The sequence below is a fragment of the Sorghum bicolor genome, chromosome 7 (genome assembly GCF_000003195.3).
Source record: "Sorghum bicolor cultivar BTx623 chromosome 7, Sorghum_bicolor_NCBIv3, whole genome shotgun sequence".
Classification (NCBI taxonomy): domain Eukaryota; kingdom Viridiplantae; phylum Streptophyta; class Magnoliopsida; order Poales; family Poaceae; genus Sorghum; species Sorghum bicolor.
In genome coordinates this window covers 9,719,817-9,740,297 of record NC_012876.2, presented here as the reverse complement: position 1 = coordinate 9,740,297, position 20,481 = coordinate 9,719,817, and the positions used below count along the sequence as shown (strand labels likewise).

General features: G+C 38.5%; 4 protein-coding genes across 9 annotated transcripts; all 4 read left to right on the top strand.

The window, feature by feature from the left end:
* On the top strand, nt 946-4,426 carry LOC110436929 (ABC transporter G family member 11-like). Of its 4 annotated transcripts, none has more exons than XM_021464661.1 (5): nt 946-1,031; nt 1,871-2,098; nt 2,180-2,250; nt 3,742-3,847; nt 4,160-4,426. In XM_021464661.1, exons 2-5 carry the CDS (start codon nt 2,031-2,033, stop codon nt 4,239-4,241), a joined length of 327 nt encoding a protein of 108 aa, XP_021320336.1. In that variant the 5' UTR covers nt 946-1,031; nt 1,871-2,030; the 3' UTR covers nt 4,242-4,426. The 4 variants fall into 4 exon arrangements, with proteins under 4 accessions (XP_021320336.1, XP_021320337.1, XP_021320339.1 ...); XM_021464662.1 differs by having other exon boundaries at nt 4,111-4,426; XM_021464664.1 differs by having other exon boundaries at nt 4,038-4,426.
* On the top strand, nt 7,721-9,089 carry LOC8086070 (BTB/POZ and MATH domain-containing protein 1). Its single transcript, XM_002445196.2, has one exon. The coding sequence runs from the start codon at nt 7,790-7,792 to the stop codon at nt 8,855-8,857; it is 1,068 nt and encodes a 355-aa protein (XP_002445241.1). The 5' UTR covers nt 7,721-7,789; the 3' UTR covers nt 8,858-9,089.
* Nucleotides 10,928-12,574, top strand: LOC8086069 (BTB/POZ and MATH domain-containing protein 1). Its single transcript, XM_021465383.1, has 2 exons — nt 10,928-11,033; nt 11,132-12,574. The coding sequence occupies exon 2, from the start codon at nt 11,228-11,230 to the stop codon at nt 12,293-12,295; it is 1,068 nt and encodes a 355-aa protein (XP_021321058.1). The 5' UTR covers nt 10,928-11,033; nt 11,132-11,227; the 3' UTR covers nt 12,296-12,574.
* On the top strand, nt 16,129-19,346 carry LOC110436823 (BTB/POZ and MATH domain-containing protein 1-like). Of its 3 annotated transcripts, none has more exons than XM_021464379.1 (3): nt 16,129-16,258; nt 16,398-17,484; nt 19,019-19,346. In XM_021464379.1, exons 2-3 carry the CDS (start codon nt 16,422-16,424, stop codon nt 19,033-19,035), a joined length of 1,080 nt encoding a protein of 359 aa, XP_021320054.1. In that variant the 5' UTR covers nt 16,129-16,258; nt 16,398-16,421; the 3' UTR covers nt 19,036-19,346. The 3 variants fall into 3 exon arrangements, with proteins under 3 accessions (XP_021320054.1, XP_021320052.1, XP_021320053.1); XM_021464377.1 differs by having other exon boundaries at nt 16,359-17,484; XM_021464378.1 differs by having other exon boundaries at nt 16,354-17,484.

The following is a 20,481-nucleotide window of genomic DNA, read 5'->3' as shown; positions in this document are numbered from 1 at the left end:
TTATTCGATTTAATTACAGAAAAACATAGATTTAAAGCTACAACAAAAACTTTATACTAAAGTATACCATATTATATATTCACTGTGTAGATCTACTCATCAGAAGTCCAACAAAATTGCTATAATTTTTCTATGATTTATTATGATTTTTCAAAGATTTAGCGGAAATAAATAAAAAAGACAAAGACAAAACCACCATCCAAAACCACTCTAGGGGGTTATTTGACCGGTTTTGAAAGTTCAAGTGATAGAATATCCGGTTTTATAGTTCGGGGGGTGAAGTAGTCCACTCTTAATAGTTTGGAGGGGTTATGTAGACTTTTTCCACTAATATAATGTACCGATAAGAATCATTGGACTATTATTCTGTATTTGTTTTAGGGAGAAGTTCATGTTTTGTCGTCTAACCATTGTTGGGTTTGTTTCGGTGGTCTTGCAACTTTAAAACCAGGAACCTTTGACCATTGTATTATCAATTCTGGACAAATGTTGTCATCTAACTAATTACAAAAGTGGTTTGGTATTTTTTCTCCTATACAACTAAAAAAAGAATAAAACTAAGACTGTGAAATGGTGCGACAATTGTTTCGCTCCGCCTCTGCGATCCCATCATCCCCCCGCGATTGACGTCCTTTGCCTGGCTGTCTACTGCAAAAAAGGAAATCAACCCCAATCAATGCTAGGATTCCACTCGGTCGCCCTCGCCATCGTGCGCCCCTCGCTCGGGAACCACCTCGACGAGATCCACACCGAGCTCCTCCTCCTCCAGGAGCCCCACGCCGCCCTCCATGCCGCCAGCGCCAGTGCCACCACAGACCATCTCCTGGACGGCCTCCTCACCCTCGCCGACGCACACGACGCGTTCTAGGAGGCGCTGCTCGACCTTAGGTGCCATGCCGCCAAGGTCCAGACCATACTCCGGCTCTGCAAAACGGCCCTCCTCGAGTCCTTGGTCGGCACCCCAGCACGACGCCGAGAAGGACATCGCCTGCCTTGCATCCTCCGCGTGCACCGCCGCCCGGCTCCCGCAGGTGTCAAACCCATCTACAACTAACTCTAACTACATCGTTCGCACATTTCCCCTACAGCCAACGCCTACAGCATCATCACTTTTCCCCTATGTTGTCCGCATCTACTCTGTAGTGGCAGACCATGGCCTCCGCTCCACCTACACGGCGCCACTAGATGTTTTGTTTTTTTCTTAGCAGTACCTGATTTTTTTTCTGTTGGTTTGCTCACACAACAGTTCGTTGTCTTGTGAGATAAGAAGAGCAAACTAAATGATGGACACTCTGTTATAGAAATTAGGCAGGAAGACAGTTTAATTAGATTCAGTGATGCCATGTTTAAATGTTACATTATAGATGGTCCTAGCTACAACAAGCAGTTTGCTAACAACAACATCTGATTTCTTTTTTTGGGTCAAATCTGATTGCCGAATACTACCAGATCTGCATTATTTATATTTCTGTTCCATGAGAAAAGCCTCATTCAAGTGGTGAAAATGGTAATTCCTTGTTTATGGCATTAATATATATGATCAATTAATGATGAATAAAGATTTTCCACAAGTAATAATTAATATATATTTGTCCTATGGAAATCATGTAACAATATGGTTTATATTTGTTATGGAATCCATGAATAAAACAATGTTTTAATATATTTGTTATGGCATGTATATCTGAAGAACTGATCAAAGTCACTGAACCGCTTGGTCACAAATTACACCATGAATTCTCACCTTTATACTGAGACCTATTGTCAATCTACAATTTCAGAAGTCAGGACTATGTGACACAAGATGACAACTTGAATGACATAATGACAGTAAGGGAGACAATCTAATTAATATTTCGCACGTTTCCAGCTCCCCAATAAGATGCCAAGGGAGGAGAAGCAGGCCCTGATCGAGGTCACCATTGCCGAGCTGGGGTTGCACGGTTGTGCCAACATATATAGTCATCTGTAACTGGTACCTGGCACCTGTGGGGGATCAGGTGGCAGCGATAAGAGCAAGGTCGGTCAGCATGGCTATGGGGGTACTGATGAAGCCTAGGTTACTCATCCTAAATGAGCCCACCACTGGTTTGGATAGGTATGCACTTCTATTTCATCTCTTTTGGAAGCTATCATTTGCTATAGTGATTGATTTGCAACATAAAATATATATATACAGTGCTTCGACACTGCAGGGGTTGATGAGGGACGCTGGCCGAACAATCATAGCATCAAGCCATCAGTTAAGATGTGAGATTTTCATACTCTTTGACTATCATTATTTTCTATCATGGGGCAACTCTAAATTTGGAAAGTTCTTTGAGTCTTGTGATGTAACAATTTGAGAGAAAATTTTATCTATGTTTTTTCTCTACCAATGAGACATCTGAAATGTCCACTCTATTGTCCATAAGAGCAATTTTTCGCCCAAGTTGATTTCCTCTGCCCAGAGATGCTCGGTGAAAACTCATGTAATGTTAATAATTAGCTACAAGTACTGGAAGTTGTGAACATTATTAATACTAAGCATTATTTTTTCACGTTCTGACTCAAATAATTGTGACACTAATTTTTCTATTACAAGTGCAAGAGGGTTAGTGTGTGAGACTGATTTCTGTTGCCAGTCTTATCCTATGCGACTGTTGATGCATAAGATTAGTGTATGCTTTCTTACAAGCCTTTGTTTGTACTATGCAAATGGATTTGTTTAATGTGTCATCTTGTGAGATACATTAGTTCTGATCCTCTTACAATCTTTGTTTGTGCTCAGCTTTTTTTTTCTAAAAGAAATATATGTGCTCATTTACCAATTAAGAGCACGGATGATTTTTTTTTCATGTATCGTACTTTTCAGTTTTGGGCTGAAATGGGGTACATGTCTTAAAGGTAACAAAATTGTAACCTTAATGATTTTGGCTTGAAAATAACTGTAGCCTTATCACCAAAATGGACAAGAAATTTTGGAACCTTGAAACCTCTTCTTTTCTTGACAGTGATATTCAAATGAAGAGCTAAATTAAATTTTTAAGACACCATGAAATGGACAGATGGTACCTTTCTTATTCGTTGATTTAATAGCTCCAATTTTGGTTCATTTGGTTTTAGTCACCAATTTTGAGCTTTTTGCACTGCCTGATGATTGCAACTCAGCCTCATCCTGCCATGCAACCTGCAGTAAGAGAGCCTTAGCTGGCTTTCTTAATTTCATTTCTCAAATTCACATCTGAAATGGTGATGTTCAAATGGTAAGAAAATTTCATTAGAGAGATTTTACATGTCGATTGTTGTTTCATTCTTCATAATACCATGTGTATCTTCTTAACATGTGCTTGGATGGAATGGACTGTCAAACGCTAGAGCCCACAATATTTGGTGCCCTTTGCCATCTGAACAATAGTTTTTTTTGTTTAACTAGCTTTTGTTTCTTGATATTGCAATCAATTAGGTAATACTTTTCTCTTGATTACTGTAAGACAATGATCAAGCCAAAACATAACTCACTCCTTGAAAAATGACTAGCAAGCACCCCTACGTGATTTTTTTTATTTGTTAGAAGTTGGAAATTCGGCCAGATGCAGGAACCAAATAAGCATGGCCGTCAGCAATCTTCTTCACTATACACTATAGTTAGTATTAGTTAGTGATGAGGTCAGTAAGTCATATTAGTTTATGGCCCTTCCATCTTTGCGTAAGTGCTCCGTTTAATCCATTCCTGTTTTTAATCTTAGTTCTTTTCTGCAGGTAAGGAAGATCAAAGAGTAGAGCAGAGAGAGCTAGCTCTTAGATGTATCATGGAATCCATGTGCATTGCAATGTACATCACTGAATTGAGTAACAAGATGCAGAGGTGAGAAACCCTCTCACGAAATCATGTAATTCATCTTAATCGTACGAGCATCGCAATAAAGTGTGAATGACTCTTTTAAACTGTCTGCACACCATGTAACATAAAAAAATTCAGATTCAGTGAGTTCAATGTCTGCTATTTCACATATCTTCATTGCCTCTTTGTTACACTTTATAGTCTATTATGCTAGGTAATCTGTCTAGGCCTGGTGTTTTTTTCAAGAATATCGAATGATATCATATCTGCTGTTATTGTTGTTCAAGACGAGACAATGCACCACAGCTGTTTGGTTTGAACTTAGAACCACAATAGCTGTTTGGTTTCAGTCACACTGGTGGCAGAGATGGCAACTAGGGAGGCGTGTCGAGAGTGCTGGTGCTACCCCAACGATTGAAGCTTGATAGAAAACTGGTTTTTGAGGCCTCCTCTTAGGGAAACACTCCAATGATTAGATCATTCTCAAAAGGCCTAGCGAACACTCAGCTTAGGTGTTGAATCATGAAGCACTTTGTCATGTTTCAGTAATCAGTATTTTGTAATTTGTAATCACGATGTACCTTGCAACAAAAAAATATTTTAAAAAGGAAATTTTTGATTGTGTTAGTCTTGTTCAATCTTAAGAATTCACTAAAAACATTGCATGGGAAACATATAGACATGAACCATCATCTTGATTGTGTTAGTTTTGTTGTTCCCGTTGCAACACGGGCATGAAACCAAAAGCAATCGTGCTCAATCACAGCACTGCCATCCTGTGAATAAAAATCTATCCGGTCATTGGTCCGCTGAATCCTACCATCCCTCCTCCCCAGGATCGCTCGGGTTTGAGTAATTGCTCATAGTTTTCATTCTGGTCTCGCGCCTCACTGCGCTGCCTCTCTCTATGATTTTTCTTTCCAAAAACAAATCTCTAAAAAACAGAAATAATCACATTATTTATTGGTTGTGGCAATTATTCTTGTTCCTTTCCTGCATGATTCCTTCTTTCCCTATAGCAAACAACTCTACAAAAGCGAGGCAGACCCGCACATATGGTATAGAGATAGGGCAGATCTTATTTATGAAAATAGATATGAAAGATTTATTTCTTCTGATATAAAACATTATCTTAGCCGCATCACGAAAAAATCTATATAGTGTTTATGAGCCTGCGACGCTACACTCTCCATGACTATACTAATTTCACAAACTTTATTTTTTTAGATTAAATGTCATGTTAATATTGGTATTTAATTCTCATAGTATTGTTATCATATTGTGCGATCATGTGTTTTAAATACAAATTATTAGTTATCCCGTAGCAACGCACGGGCACACTACCTAGTAAGATTACAAAACCTAGTTTATTTTCTGAAAATACATAACTAAGTCTCATTTCAAAATAAAAAAGTTCAAAACTAATGCCACATTTTCTTTTCTAAAAATATAGTTTATGTATCGGTACTTTATTTAGAGTTACTTATATTTTATTTGTTCATATTAGTTTTTTATTGCTCGTCGAGTTTGTTACTTGGTTAAATCATCATTTTACACTATACTATACCACATTGACCAAGAGAATCCATTGTAAACTATGGAGCAGTTTGATAGAACTCTCTTCCTGATTTTTTTAGTTTCACTCATTATCCTCTAATGGTGTGTTTGGTTGGTGGAATGAAGTGATCCATCATAAATTAAGGGATGAGGTCATGATGCATTACTCTATCTAGTAATGAGTTGGTTTCCCCAAATCAAACATTCCATATAACGGAGTGATTCTGGTGAAGAAGTGAGCAAGAAGTAATTGTGGAGTGATTCTAGTAATAATGACTAAATGAGGAGTAGTGGGGAACGTATTTTTTGGCTCCTAGCATGTAAGATAAATGGAGAAGTGATCTTTATCACATCTCATCAGAACCCAGATGCGTTAATTTTAACTATTTGATAGGCTCCATAGCGTTAAACATAAGATCTGCACCTACTATAGCAATGCATGCTACCCATCTAAAAATAATTTGATCAATTTAACTACAGCATATTTTGTACTCTAATTTGAGGATTGATTCTCTTGGTTGATGTCTTGGTTTAATATAGCATAAAATGTTAATTTAATCAATAAATAACAAGCATGACTATGAGCAATAAAACAACAGGAATAAGTACAAATAAGATATAAATAACTCAAAATGCATGACCGATAGATAGAAAGCAATAAAACAACAGGAAACTCGTGCTTTGCCATGCGCCCGACGCTTTGCCGAGTGCTAGGGGACAGGCACTCGGCAAAGACTGGCCTTTGCCGAGTGCTACGTCACACACTCGGCAAAGACCATCTTTGTCGAGTGTTTTTTTGGCACTCGGCAAAGAATCATTTTTGACGAGTGTTTTTTTGACACTCGACAAAGACCTTCTTTGTCGAGTGCCCAAAAAACACTCGATAAAGAAAATTTCAAATCAAATTTTAAAGCCCTAAATAAATTTAAATCAAAAAGTTTTGAACTACAAAGTTGTATAACTTCTCAAGATCTATAATATTTAGTTTGGCCATTTCTTTATTTAACAAAATAAAAATAAATTTGTTCACAAATTTTACATCTCTCTTATAGTTTCTAGAACTATAATAGAGATATATAAGATTTGTGAAAAATATTAGAATTACAGTATCAGATGAGCAAATGATCAAACAATAAAAATAAACTTTGAAGATCTTGACAAGTTATGAAATTTTATAGTTGACAACTTTTTTATTTGAGTTTATCTTGTCATTTCAAACTACGTCTTTATTTGAAAATTTTTAAATTTGATTTTCTCAAATTACCTCAGATGAAAAAACTACCTAAATAAACTTTATAGGTCTTGAAAAGTTATGAAACTTTGTAGTTGATAACTTTTTGATTTGAAATCATCTTGTCATACAAAAACTATGTTTAAATTTCTCAAATTTGAAATTCAAATTTTGTAAACAACCTCGAATGGAGAAACTCCCTAAATGAAAATTATAGATCTCAAAAAGTTATGAAACATATGATTTGGTATAATATATGAGGAACAAAAATGAAATATAGACAAAAGTGATGGTGTAGTGCAGTGGATAAGGACTAAGGTGCTCGTGAGATAGGTCCTAGGTTCTCGGCTGCCACAAAGTTGTGAATTTTGTTGGAAAAACAAAACGTTGAAAAAAAGTGGGGAGGTGCTAGCTGATGGCAGCCCTCTTCCTAAAAACAAATTTTTCTTATTTTTGGGATTTTTTTTCATTTTTATCTTTGCCAAGTGTTGATGTGGCACTTGTCAAAGCCTTTGCCGAGTACGTAACACGTGGCACTCGGCAAAGAATCCCTTTGTCAAGCGGCCTTTGTCGAGTGGGCACTCGACAAAGCCTTTCCCGAGTACAAGACGGGCCTTTGTCGTACTCGATAAAATCTCAGAATCCTGTAGTGAAGGTTATACTTTTAGAAGACATTAATTTTTATTTAAAATGATTAGCTTACGAAATTAACCCCCATTGAGATTTGAGAATAGCCAGATACCAAATTTGCCCCCAGGAAAAAGCAAACTCTGGACAATAGTTGAATGTCCAAAAAATATAATTGTTTCTATTTTATTTTAATTTTTCGGTTTTTCAGAAACATTTTTCTTTTTTGTTGGACGGAGAAGATTCAGAGAAAGACGCGAATTTGTTTCACTCACGTATTGAGGGTTTCCTTCGCCTATAATAATAAAAAAAGAAACGTATTGAGGGTTTCCTAGCCGCCGCCCGTCGCCGCCGCCGCCGCCCTCCAGCAACCTTCAGAAGGTTAGTTTACCACTGCCACGATCTCTTCGCTGCCGTTTGCATTCCCTTCCGAATTAACCGCTTCTATTTTCTGTTTTCCTTATCGGAAGGCTCGCTTTGCCGCCGGCGTCGCGTCGACGATTCATCGCCGTCGCTGCTCATCGCCGTCGTCCCAACAGTTCGACACGACGATGCGGACGGCAGTGTCTACGTTCGCAGCGAAGACAGAGCAATGCATGCTTGTCTTTGAGATCTCTGATTACAGGCTGCACAAGGGTATGGGGATCGGTGAGTTTATCAGATCCGGCACCTTCACCGTCGGTGGCTACGACTGGGCCATCTGCTTCTATCCCGACGGGGACGTCAATAGCGCAGGTTACATCTCAGTTTATCTGGAGCTCTTGAGCAAGGACACCAAGGTGTGGGCCAGCTGTGATCTGAGGCTGGTCGACCAAATCACCAGGTTGTCCACGTCAGTGAACAGGACTGAGCTAAGGGTGTTCAAGTCCGGTGATACTATTAGTAGACGTGCTCCATATAATGGCACATTCATTTGCCGGAGCCAATTCGAGGCCTCATCCTACCTTAAGGATGATCACTTCACCATCCACTGCATCACAACTGTAAGACAACCACATGTGTCTGGACCTGAATTACTGAACAAGATCCAGGTCCCGCCATCCAGGATCACTGAGCTTCTTGGCAAATTGTTGGATGAAGGGGAAGGAGCAGATGTCACTTTCAGGGTTGGAGGAGAGACTTTCGCGGCACACAAGATAGTGCTCGCTATGCGGTCTCCAGTTTTTAAGGCAGAGCTGTTTGGGCAAATGAAGGAGGCGAGGGAACAGCTTGTGACCATACAAGATATGCAGCCAGATGTGTTTAGGGCCCTGCTGTATTTCATCTATACCGATTCTTTGCCAGCTGACATGGATGTTCGAGATGGAGAAGGTTACAGAGAAATGATACGGCATTTGCTTGTGGCTGCCGATAGATATGCTGTGGACAGGATGAAGTTGGTATGTGCAAGCATCCTTTGCAAGAATCTTCATCCCAAGACTGTGTCTGCTACTTTGGCTTTGGCTTATCATCATAACTGTGACAGGCTTAAAGATGTTTGCCTAGAGTTCATCACCAGTTCATCAGACGTGATGAATTCAGTGATGGCAACTCAAGGCTATCAGAATCTTAAGGCAACTTGCCCTTCTGCACTAGTAGATGCATTTGAGAAGTCGTCAAAGAAGTTCCAAAAAACTTAAGGTTATTGTTTGAAGCTGTTCATCAGCGCAAAAGTTCTCAAGTTACACAAATTCTCTAAAGATTTTTCTCTAGTGGCTCATAACATCCATATATCGTTTTGCAGCAGCAGCTTAGAGTTAGACGAATCTTAAAATGGTTAGGCTAAATATTTCTTTTCAGCAAATAGAACTGTCATTTGTTTTGCTATGTCTTTCCATCCTGTCGTCAATCTAGTAATGTTTAGTTGCACATTTAAATTTTATTTCTTCATATTCCTGATTCTTGAGTTTCACTTTTTAATTTTTTAATGGAGTGATTCTTGTGAAGAAAGTGAGAAGTGATTCTAGTGGTGATTGAACGGGCAGGGGGAACGAGTTTCTATAGCTCACAGCTCTAGTAGAAATGGAGAAGTAATTCACCTCTCCACTAGAATCCAATTGCATTTTAACTATTTGGTAGGCTCTATAGGATTCCTTTGAAGAGCCAATAATAAAGCTCTATAAAAAAGTATCGAATGTCATCAATTTGTAATGGCAGGATCTGTTTATTCTACATGTAACTCATACATGTGATGACAATATAGTGATTCAAATTAGGCCCAGTTCGGTTCCTGGAGAATGACCTCCAGGAACAATTCTGGCTGGATAGTTAATTTATATTTGTATACAATTCCGTTCCGTCAGCGGGAATGAATCCCGGCGTTATCCTGTCCAAAACAAATGAGCCCTTAGTGTATATTTACAAAAGTGTAACTTATTACAAAATGACCAGAGGGTCTAAACAAAAACTACATACAAGTACAAGCGAAGCAGGGTTTCCATCCCCGCAAGCAACCGACCGGGATACACCAACCTAGCATTGACATCGTCTTCAGAAAACACCATCTTCTAAGGACTTCATCGTCAAGTCCAAACAACTGGGTGGGGTAGCAAGGGTGAGTATATTGAACTGTACTCTACAAGTGTAGGAAAGTATAACATAAGGGTCAATACAAGTAAAGTCTTACAAGATTTAACACAAACACTTAAACGATGCATCCCAGTTTACCTTAAATCCTTAGCACCTACTAAGTGAAGTCGGCCATCTCCTCAGAGAACCAAACCATAACCACGTTTAGGTAGAAATTAAGATATCTGAAAATTTTCCATACTTGTTTTTAAATTATATATTTGAAACATTTTTTAAATAACAATTTTCAACTGAACTTAAACTTATTTTTCAAACAAAGTATTTTAAACTAAATTTTTAATCAACAGAATAAAAATTTGTTCGAGCATAAATGAACTCTTATATTGATTTTCAAACAATAAAATTTATGCTAATGTATGAATGCAATTCCAAAAGTTTTTAGAAAATTGTAATTTTGCATTGTTTAAATTGTTCAAACCCTTATTAAATTTTGAATTTTTTTGAAAAATGACAAAATCATTTTTTTTTTATTTAGTGAAAACTATACATAGTCCAAAATAGAAATTTTTGGATGTCACAATATGGCAATGCTACCTATCTAAAATAATTTGATCAATTTAATTACAACATAATTTGTACTCTATTTTGAGCTTTGATTATCGTGATCTCTCAGTTTAATATCGCACAAAATGTTAAATAAAGAATGAGCATGACTATCAGTAATAAACACTAGCTAACAAGAACTAGATTTCAAAAAAAGAAACACTAACAACAACTATAAATAACTCCAAATAGATGAACGCTATATTTTATAAAAAAAGTTATTGAAAATGAATTAGTTCTAATTTTTAAAATCATACTTGTTTTTTTATTTTTAGAAAATACGAAACCACCTTTGAGAATAGCTAGATATCAAATTTGTCCTATATTGATAGTTAGCTGGTTAAATGTGTTATATTTTTTGAAATTAAAGGTGTTAGATTTTAGGACAACCAAACTCGGACAATAGCTTCGTTCAAAAACTCGGATAATATTTCAATGTCCAAAAAATATATTTGTTTTTTTTTTCTGTGGACGGAAAATATATATAGAGAAAGATGAAGTGTGGTATTGGTTTTTTTTTTTTTGACAAAAGTGGTATTGGTTTCGAAAGTGGGCCAGCAATAATGGGCCGAATTTGTTGCCTCCAAATATTTGTTGCACTCACATATCGAGGGTTTCCTAGCTGCCGCCGGTTTCTCCGCCGCCGCCGCCGCCGCCGCCGACTTCTCCAGCAACCTTCAGAAGGTTGGTCCACCACTATCACGATCTCTACGCTGCCGTTTGCAATCACTTCCAAACCGCGCCTTTTATTTGTTCTCTTCTCTCTTTTTCCTTATCGGAAGTCTAGGGAAGGCTCGCTTTGCCGCCGGCATCACGCCGATTCATTCCACTCCGGCCTTGTTGCTCATCGCCGTCCCAACAGTTCGACACCTATCCACATGACGATGCCGACGGCAGTGTGTACGTGCACAGCGAAGACAGATCAATGCATGTTTGTCTTTGAGATCTTTGATTACAGCCAGCACAGGAGCATGAGGACCGGTGAGTTTATCAGATCCAGCACCTTCTCCGTCGGTGGCTATGACTGGGCCATCTGCTTCTATCCCAGCAGAGAGCAGAATGACTGGGGTTACATCACAGTTTATCTCGAGCTCTTGAGCGTGAACACCAAGGTGTGGGCCAGCTGTGACCTGAGGCTGGTCGACCAAACCACCGGGCTGTCCACGTCACTGCACAAGACTGAGCTGAGGGTGTTCAATTCCAGTAATGCTAGTAGATTTGCTCCACAGACTGGCTCATTCATGAATCGGAGCCAGTTCGACGCATCATTGTACCTTAAGGATGATCACCTCACCATCCAATGCATCACAACTGTAAAACAACTACAGGTTTCTGCTCCTGAATTACTGAACGAAATTGAGGTCCCGCTATCCAACAGCGCTGTGCTTCTTGGCAAATTGTTGGAAACAGGCGAAGGAGCAGATGTCACTTTCAGTGTTGGAGGACAGACTTTCACGGCACACAAGATAGTGCTCGCTATGCGGTCTCCAGTTTTTAAAGCAGAGCTGTTCGGGCAAATCAAGGAAGCAAACGAACAGCTTGTGACCATACAAGACATGAAGCCTGATGTGTTTAGGGCCCTACTGTATTTCATCTATACCGATTCCTTGCGTGGCATGGATGGTCAAGATGGAGAAGGTAAGAGAGGCATGATACGGCATTTGCTTGTGGCTGCTGATAGATATGCTGTGGAGAGGATGAAGTTGGTGTGTGCAAGCATCCTTTGCAAGAATCTTGATGCTAAGAACGTGTCTGCTACTTTGGCTTTGGCTTATCAGCATAACTGTGACAAGCTTAAAGATGTTTGCCTAGAGTTCATCACCAGTTCATCAAGCGTGATGGATTCAGTGGTCGCAACTCAAGGTTTTCAGAATCTTAAGGCAACTTGCCCTTCTGCACTAGTAGATGCATTTGAAAAGTTATCAAAGAGGTTCCGAAAAACATAAAGGTTGTTCTTTGAAGCTGTTCATCGTGGCAAGTTCTCAAGTTACAAAAATCTAAAGATTTTGCTCTAGCAGCTCATGGCATCCATATATCGTTTAGCAGCAGCAGCAGCAGCAGCTTAGTGTTAGATGATCTTAAAGCGGTTAGGGTAAATATTTATTTTCAGCAAAGAGAACTGTCATTGTTTTGCTATGTCTGTCCATCCTGTCATCGATCTAGCAATGTTCAGACACACATTTATATTTCCCTATCAATTTGCTGGTTTATCTATTGAATGGACAGCTAAATGTGCGAATTGTCCACTTTTCTGAATTCTTGGTAGTACTCCCTCTATATAATTTATCTATTTTTTTATCATTTATAGAATTTATTTTTACTTTTGTTCACTTTTTCTTTAAATAATGGACATGCTACTATGCTAGTAATCTACATTTATGTGTAATTATGAAATGCACTGATCCATTATTGACAAAGGCTACCGTCATAAATTGGAACACTTTGAAATGACGGAAAGAGGTTTGGCGTGAATATTAATACCGTTTATTTCCCTATAACAGTCTATGATTTACAATCGATTATATAACTAAGATTCTCATGTGTTTATATTTGCATCTATATTTAAGTAGTAAGTATTTTTTTTTCTCAAATGATAAGCATAACAAATCAAACTTATAAAGGGAGATTGTCGGAAATTAGTATGTTTAGTTGATTAGGCACTGCAGTCAATGCAGTAGTTGGCTTTTCAAAGGTTTTTTTAACAAATAGTTGATTCAAGCCTGATAAGATAGTGTTGAAGCGGAATTTTCATAGTTTGTTGAATTCAGTACTCAATGCAAAATTAAACTAGGGTTCACTCAGTTTTATTGCACTGATCTCAAATGAATTTTAGAAAGTTTGTACTATATTTGTACCTGTGTGTTGGTACAGGAACAAAAAAATTAAGGCAATAATGGAAATTCGAGGACACATTTGTATGTAGAAAAAGAAAATTCCATATTTTGTTCTATGCTTTATTGTTTTCGAACTACAGATCTGCAACAATGGTTTTGAATGGTCTGTATTCATTGATTTTACTTCATTGGCGACGGTGAGGAAAGAAAAAGGAATTTCTAAGCCAGGATGGAAAATTGTTGATGTAACACTTATGCCATACTGTTGACATATATTTGTAATTTTGTATCATATCAGTAGCAAGTAAGCTTTCGTCTATATATGGTCAAGTCGAAATAATCAATGTCAGAGCTCTAAGGTCTATTTGGTTGAGTTGTGTAAGCTACGGAAAAGCTGTTAGGAACTGTGAAAAAACTGCTATGAGTTGTAAGCTATAGAAAAGCTGTTGTGAGCTATGTGATGTGAAAAAATTGTAAGTTATTTGGTTAAAACAAGTATAAAACTTATCCTCTCTCGCTCTCTACCTTCCTTAAGCAAATGTGAAATAACTGTTTATTTCCCCTCATTTTGAAAAGCAGAAAGTCAAAAGCCAAAGCAGGGTCTAAAGTATTTCCAAAACTATACCATACGAAAGCAAAAAGCATTTTTTTTTATTTCATATGCATAGGGTGTATGCCTTTGGTTGGGCTTTTCGGAGCTACTTTTGCTTCTAAAAAGCCAAAAGTCAACCAAAGGAGTGAGAACCCATAGGTGCTTCTAAGTGAAAGCAGATTCCAAGTTGAAATCCTATAGTAGGTGATGAGGTGCTTCTTCTGGCTGTGGAACTGACAATTTTGAAGAAATTACCGTGTCACTCGTTATGAAACTTACCCCTTTGATTCTTTTCTCCTTCCCTTCAATTTTCCTAATTCCACATTGAATAGAGGCTGCTGATTGCGCTCCCCATCATGGGGCAGCCCGTGCTAGGGTTAAGGGTTAATGGTGGTGCGGGTTCTACCCAGCCATCCATCCCTAGCGGTCGTCTCTGGCAGCCCTTTTCTTAAGCCAACGCCCGAAGTACTTTTTCGAAGCTCAACTAAACACATACTAAAACTTATAGCCTTGTGGACATGCAGAATATGGTAGGTCTTGAGATACCGCCCTCATGCATATGATTTGACTATTTGTTAATCAAAGACTAATAGTTTCAGGGCATGCTTAGTTGGCTTCCAAAATTTGCAAGGCAAAAATTGGGTAACCATAAAAGTTGCCTAAAAAATGGACAAAAGATTTAGCAAGATAAACGTGAGGTATTGGTAAGTTTTGGCAACAAACTAAATAGAGGCCAAAAGCTTTACTTTCCAAGTTTCGGCAACCAAAATTTAGCTATCAACCAATCAGGCTATGAATTTCTCAAATCCTAATACACCCTTCATGAAGAATACTCCTAGGGCTGAATACTAAATTATACTCATCAAAATCAAAATTTAAATATATTATCCAAAGTGGGCTGATTTATTGTGAGAGAAAAACATTGTTGGCTGGCAGAAAAAATACGGTTGATAAGACAAGCGAACGGGTTTTATCAACGGTGCCTACTGTGCCCATGGATAGTTAAGGATAGACGGTACCCAACGTACTTGCTTATATTTATATTGACTTCATTAATCTTGATACTTGTTAGCTTATTCTTTCAGTAATGCACACAAGGATTGGGGGGTACATACGTGCATTGATAAAGGTGATGGTGTATCGGTGTCCAGCCATAATAGGCTTGGTAAGTATAGACCTTTTGGACAGCAGAAACGCAGGCAATTAGATGTTAGCTAGCTTATGTCTAGCCCCTTGTTAGAGCAACTCCAATATCTTAACTAAAATTAGTAGCCAAATTTTATTGTTTAATCATTTTATAAAGTAGAAAACTTCTTAAAAAAGAAAAGGTTCACAAAAACTTTGCTATTTTACAAAATCATATAGCTAGTATCAGGCCGTGTTTAGTTCCTGAGTGAAAAAATTCGCGACACTGTAGCACTTTCGTTTGTTTGTGGTAATTATTGTTCAACCATGGACTAACTAGGCTCAAAAGATTCGTCTCGTCAATTCCGACTAAACTGTGCAATTAGTTTTTATTTTCGTCTATATTTAATACTCCATGTATACGTCTAAAGATTCGATGTGACGGGGAATCTTGAAAAAATTTGGGTTTTTGGACGGAAGTAAACAAGGCCTCAGTGGTTGGCTATACTGTTCGCTTGTCTTATAAGTCGTACATTTTAGCCAATAGTATTTTTCTCTCATAATAAATCGGTGAACAGCTATGACTTTTTAGACCAAAGAACAGGCATAGTTTTTCAGTACCATATTATATATTTACTGTGTAGATGTGCGTAGAGTCTAACAAAATTAAATTTTATATTTTATGATTTCTATATAATTTGCTAGGATTTTTCAAATATTTAACCGAAATAAATCAAAAAGAAAAAGACAAAACCTTTATAGCAAAAAACTTTATACTAAAGCGTAACATATTAATATGTTCATTGTGTAGATCTACTTATGTGGAGTCCAAAAAAATTGAATTTTTTATTTTATGATTTTTCAGTGATTTACTATGATTTTTCAGCGATTTACTATAACTTTTCAAAGATCCAGCCAAAACAATTAAAAAAAAAGACAAAACCATCATCACTATAGCAAAACCACCATTCACTATAGTAAAACCGCATTCTAAACTGCTCCAAAAAGGTAAAATGTATGGTTTAAAAAGTTAAGGGAGGTGTTTTACCCGGTTTTAGAGTTAAGGAAGGAAAAATAGACTTTTTTCTCTAGAGTAACTGAACAGGACGTAGTAGGTATGGGCCTAGTCGGACCGGGCTGTAGGGTTCTGCTGGGCTATCTTGGGCTCAGGTGGTACGCTTCTTCCTTCCCAAAGCAAAACAGAACTTCATTGCAAGTCTTTAAAAAAAAAAAAAAAAAAAAAAAAAAAACCTCGTCGGCTTGCTTTACTCCTCCCTGCATCTCCTCACCTTCCCCGGCGCGCCGTCGTTTGCCAGTTCACCGCCGCCGACGCCGACGCCGACAGCCATCTTCGGGAGGTTCGATTTTACTCCACAAACTCATCTTCGCTCCCCTCTAGGATGTACCTCGAATTCTGATCAATTTGCGATTCTTTATTTCTCGCCGTAAAAAGTCTAGGTCACGCGCTTAATGCCGCCGCTGCGTCGATTCTGTCAGTTCTTGCCGCGGTCCACGCCGTCGATGGCTCGCCATGTTCCGACGCCGACGACGGCGTCGACGTGCACCCCGGAGACGGCGGAAGGCAGGCACTTGTTTGAGGTCACTGGTTACAGCAAGCACAGGGGGATGGGCCACGACAAGTTCATCAGGTCCGGCAACTTCTCCGTCGGAGGCCACCAGTGGTCCATCCGCTTCTACCCGGATGGGTTCGTCAAAGGCAAAGATTACATCTCAGTTTATCTCGAGCTCATGGGAGGCTCCAAGGTAAGGGCATCCTGTGACCTGAAGCTGGTCGACCTGACAACAGGGTTGTCGGCTTCAGTGCATAGGACAGAGCCTAGAATGTTTAACTCCGGTGATGTCAGTAGGTATGCTCCTCAGAATAGCTCGTTCATGGAACGAAGCGGATTTGAGGCATCGGTGTACCTTCGAGATGATCGCCTTGTGATAGAATGCATTGTCACTGTTATGGCAGAACCTAAGGTATCTGCAACCAAATTGCGCGCAAAAATTGAGATGCCCCCATCAGACATTGGAAATCATCTTGGCAAGTTGTTGGAAGAAGAGGTGGGTGCAGATGTCACATTCAGTGTTGGAGGAGAAACTTTTACAGCACATAAGCTTGTGCTCGCGATGCGGTCGCCGGTTTTCAAAGCTGAGTTCTATGGTCCGATGAGGGAGAGGAGCACGCAGATTGTGACCATTGAAGACATACAACCTGCTGTGTTTAGGGTCCTGCTTCAGTTTATCTATACCGATTCTTTGCCTGACATGGAGGATCTTGTGGAAGATGTCGACTGTGAAATGATCCGGCATTTACTTGTGGCTGCTGATAGATATGCTTTGGATAGGCTAAAGTTGATTTGTCAAAGCATCCTTGCCGAGAATCTTAATGTGATGACTGTGGCAACTACATTGTCTTTGGCTTATCAGCATAACTGCAGCATGCTTCAGGATGTTTGCCTTGAATATATGACCAGTTCAAATGTGATGGATGCAGTGGTGGCAACTGAAGGTTATAAGTATCTCAAGACAACCTGCCCTTATGCACTAGCAGATGCATTTGAGAAGACGATGAAATTGGGTAGAACATAAGCTGCTTGCCTTGAGCTGTTCACCAATATTTCTTATCAAATTATTATTATAATAGCTTGTCAGAATCTGCTAGAGCAGCTCATGATAATTTTAACATAGGGATGAGTAGCCTATTATAAGATGAATTGTTTGAGAACTATCGTACTTAGTCCTATACTATACTCAGTATACTAATATGTCTACGAACTTGTACAGGCTGTCTAATTTTTCACACAATGCGTTGCTATCTACTTAGTTATATTATCTACTTTCTCATTAGAATCTGGTAAAACCAGTGGTGAAATCTACTAACCTGTGAAAAAGTAACCTGGTAAAATCTACTTTTTCATATTATCTTTGGAATACTGTGAAATCTACTTAGTCATATTATCTACTAAGTAGATTTTCAGTCAGGTTCCAGTGCTCATGAAAAAGTATGTATACTTAGTCACCACACAAAGCAGTGGTGAGGTTACTGTAAGAAATATGAAATAGCTTGAACAGTCACAATTTTACCTCATTGGTCATTAGTTTTTACAATTTATATATGCTGGTAGCAGTACGATATCCAGTGTTGCGCTTGCACATGATTTTGGAGGTTCGTGTGCTTTCAATGTATGATTGAATAAAATGATTATCTGGATTACTGTTTCCAGTGGGTTTTGATTATGAAGAAATAGGCACCAAATTTTGCCTCCATGAGCATTTGAACTTGGTTGTTCTGGGTGTAAACATCCGTGCCATGCGCTGGAGAAACCAAGCTAGGTTCAGTTGCTAAATCCAAAGAAATCATTAGCAAGTCTACTTAGTTGTAATTGATTTGACACCCATGGTACTTTGTGCATAGTTAAAAGCTACTTTAGGATTGACTTCGAATTCTGTTCTGTTAACCGTACTTGAGACCTATGTAAGGCGATCGAGGTACTTGCTTAGTTGCTTGTTACTATTTATGCTGTGTTTTGTGTGTGTGTGAATCACTCAAAATAAGACGCATTGGCAAGTAAAATGTTGCCACTCTATACACACTGGTAGTAGTTCTTTTGCTAGAGTATAACGTTCTTTGAGTTATGAGGACAGTAGCATCATAAGCACAAAATCACTCAATGTGTAAAGACTGAAAGCTCTCATGTTTCGTCAGTTAACTTACTTGGCTCTGTTTCTTTCTTCAGCACTCTCAGCTAAGCCATCCTCATGTTTTTTTTTTGTCACTGGTACTATATGAGCCTTTGTTATCTTTCATCAAATTGGCATCTTACATTTAGGAGTTTGTCTCATAATGCCTTTTGGAAAACAGATAGATGCATTTCCATAAAACTAATTTATCAAAGCTTTGCTAATATTGACCATTGAGGGGAATGCATGAAGCTGCTTTACTCCTAAAATTTCCAAACAGTGAATTTTAGTATTTGCGTCATATTTTTGTAAAAGGAATGTTTCTTAATTGGTAGAAGGGTGGTGTTAATATCCACTACTGATTCTTATATTCCTGTTCATCCTATCTAATAAGTGTCACACAACTTTTGTTTCTATGCATTTTTCAATAGTTCTACAATGCCGGTGAGACCAGGAGTTGACACGAGGTTGTGAGTTTCATATTGGGCGGATGAGCTAGCAATACAGTGAGGATGCAGCTGCTTACTCCTTACCTGCTTCAGAAATACTTGTGACTCAAGTATTTTCGTTTTGTTGACCTGACTCAAGTGAGACCTATGTGTCACAAGGTACTTGTGACTATTTATGCTGCTGATTTTTGTGTTAGAGTATTTACTGTTCAGTAGAACCCCTCAAACTGAGATGCATTAGACAACGCTCCTGTTCAATAAAACCTCCACTCTATACGCTTTATCAGTATTTTCTGTTGTGCTGGTGTCACCTGAGGCTTCCATCTTGTTCCATGCTTTTCCATTGAAAACAATAACCATAGTAAATTAGTAATCATAATAAAGCTGAAGCGTTCTAGATCAGAAATGCCGAGGCCTATGTAAGGCGTGAACCTAGCTCTTGGAAATGGATTTTGATTCCGTTTCTCGTGGGCCTGGCTCATGTGGGCGTGATAGAGCAAGACAACCAAAGAAACATGCTTGCATGGCCACAGCCTGGCTATTGTTAGCTTGACTCTCTAGATGTAATGCAGGCTAGCTGAGAAGTGAATCAAATGAACCGAAAATTTTTCCTTTCCGTCGTGGTGATGTTCACCAACTATATACCTGTTTCGACACTTGGTGTGGCAGTGGCAATCAAGTCTTAAATTCCCCACAGTTTCAAAAAAATGCTCGATCAGGTTCTTCTTTCCTTCATAGAATTTGATCATAAAAATGCCCTCAGGGTTTTCTTACGTGCAGTGGCAATCCAAGGCATCTCAGGAAATGTGTCGGAATTTTTCTGAATATATTTAGGAGAATATATTCCACCACCGACATATCTGTCATGCTGATGGCTTATTTGAATACTCCAATATCCACCTCAATACATGTGTATCATAGTGGGGTTGGCAGATCAAATACGAAAATCAACCCTAATACACATGAATTGAGGTGGATACATGAACATTCAAATAAGCCTTAATTGAATTTGTTTTTGTCTTGGGCAAGTTGATTGTGAAGGCGTCAACAATTTCGACACGCGTATGAAAAAAAATGTGTAAGGAATTAAGTTTGATTGTTATTGGATTGACCAAGATGACTATAATCTGAGTCTCCTATGCAGCTCTGAAGTTAGACAAGCATCTAAGCCTCATGCATTCGAAATCAAATGCTTGGGAGCGCTCAGACTGTCTGGCAAGCATTCCTGAGATATGTAGGCCCTCTTGGAGAGTCAAAGCATTTTCAAGTTTGACAAAAAAATATAGAGAGAAATATAAAGATTCATGTCATAAAATAGGTACACTATGAAAATATAACTAACAAAGAATCTAACGATACTTGGTTGGTACCAAAAATGTTATTATTTTGCTATATAAATTTGGTCAAACTTGAAAAACTTTGACTCTCCAAGATTCTTGGAATGA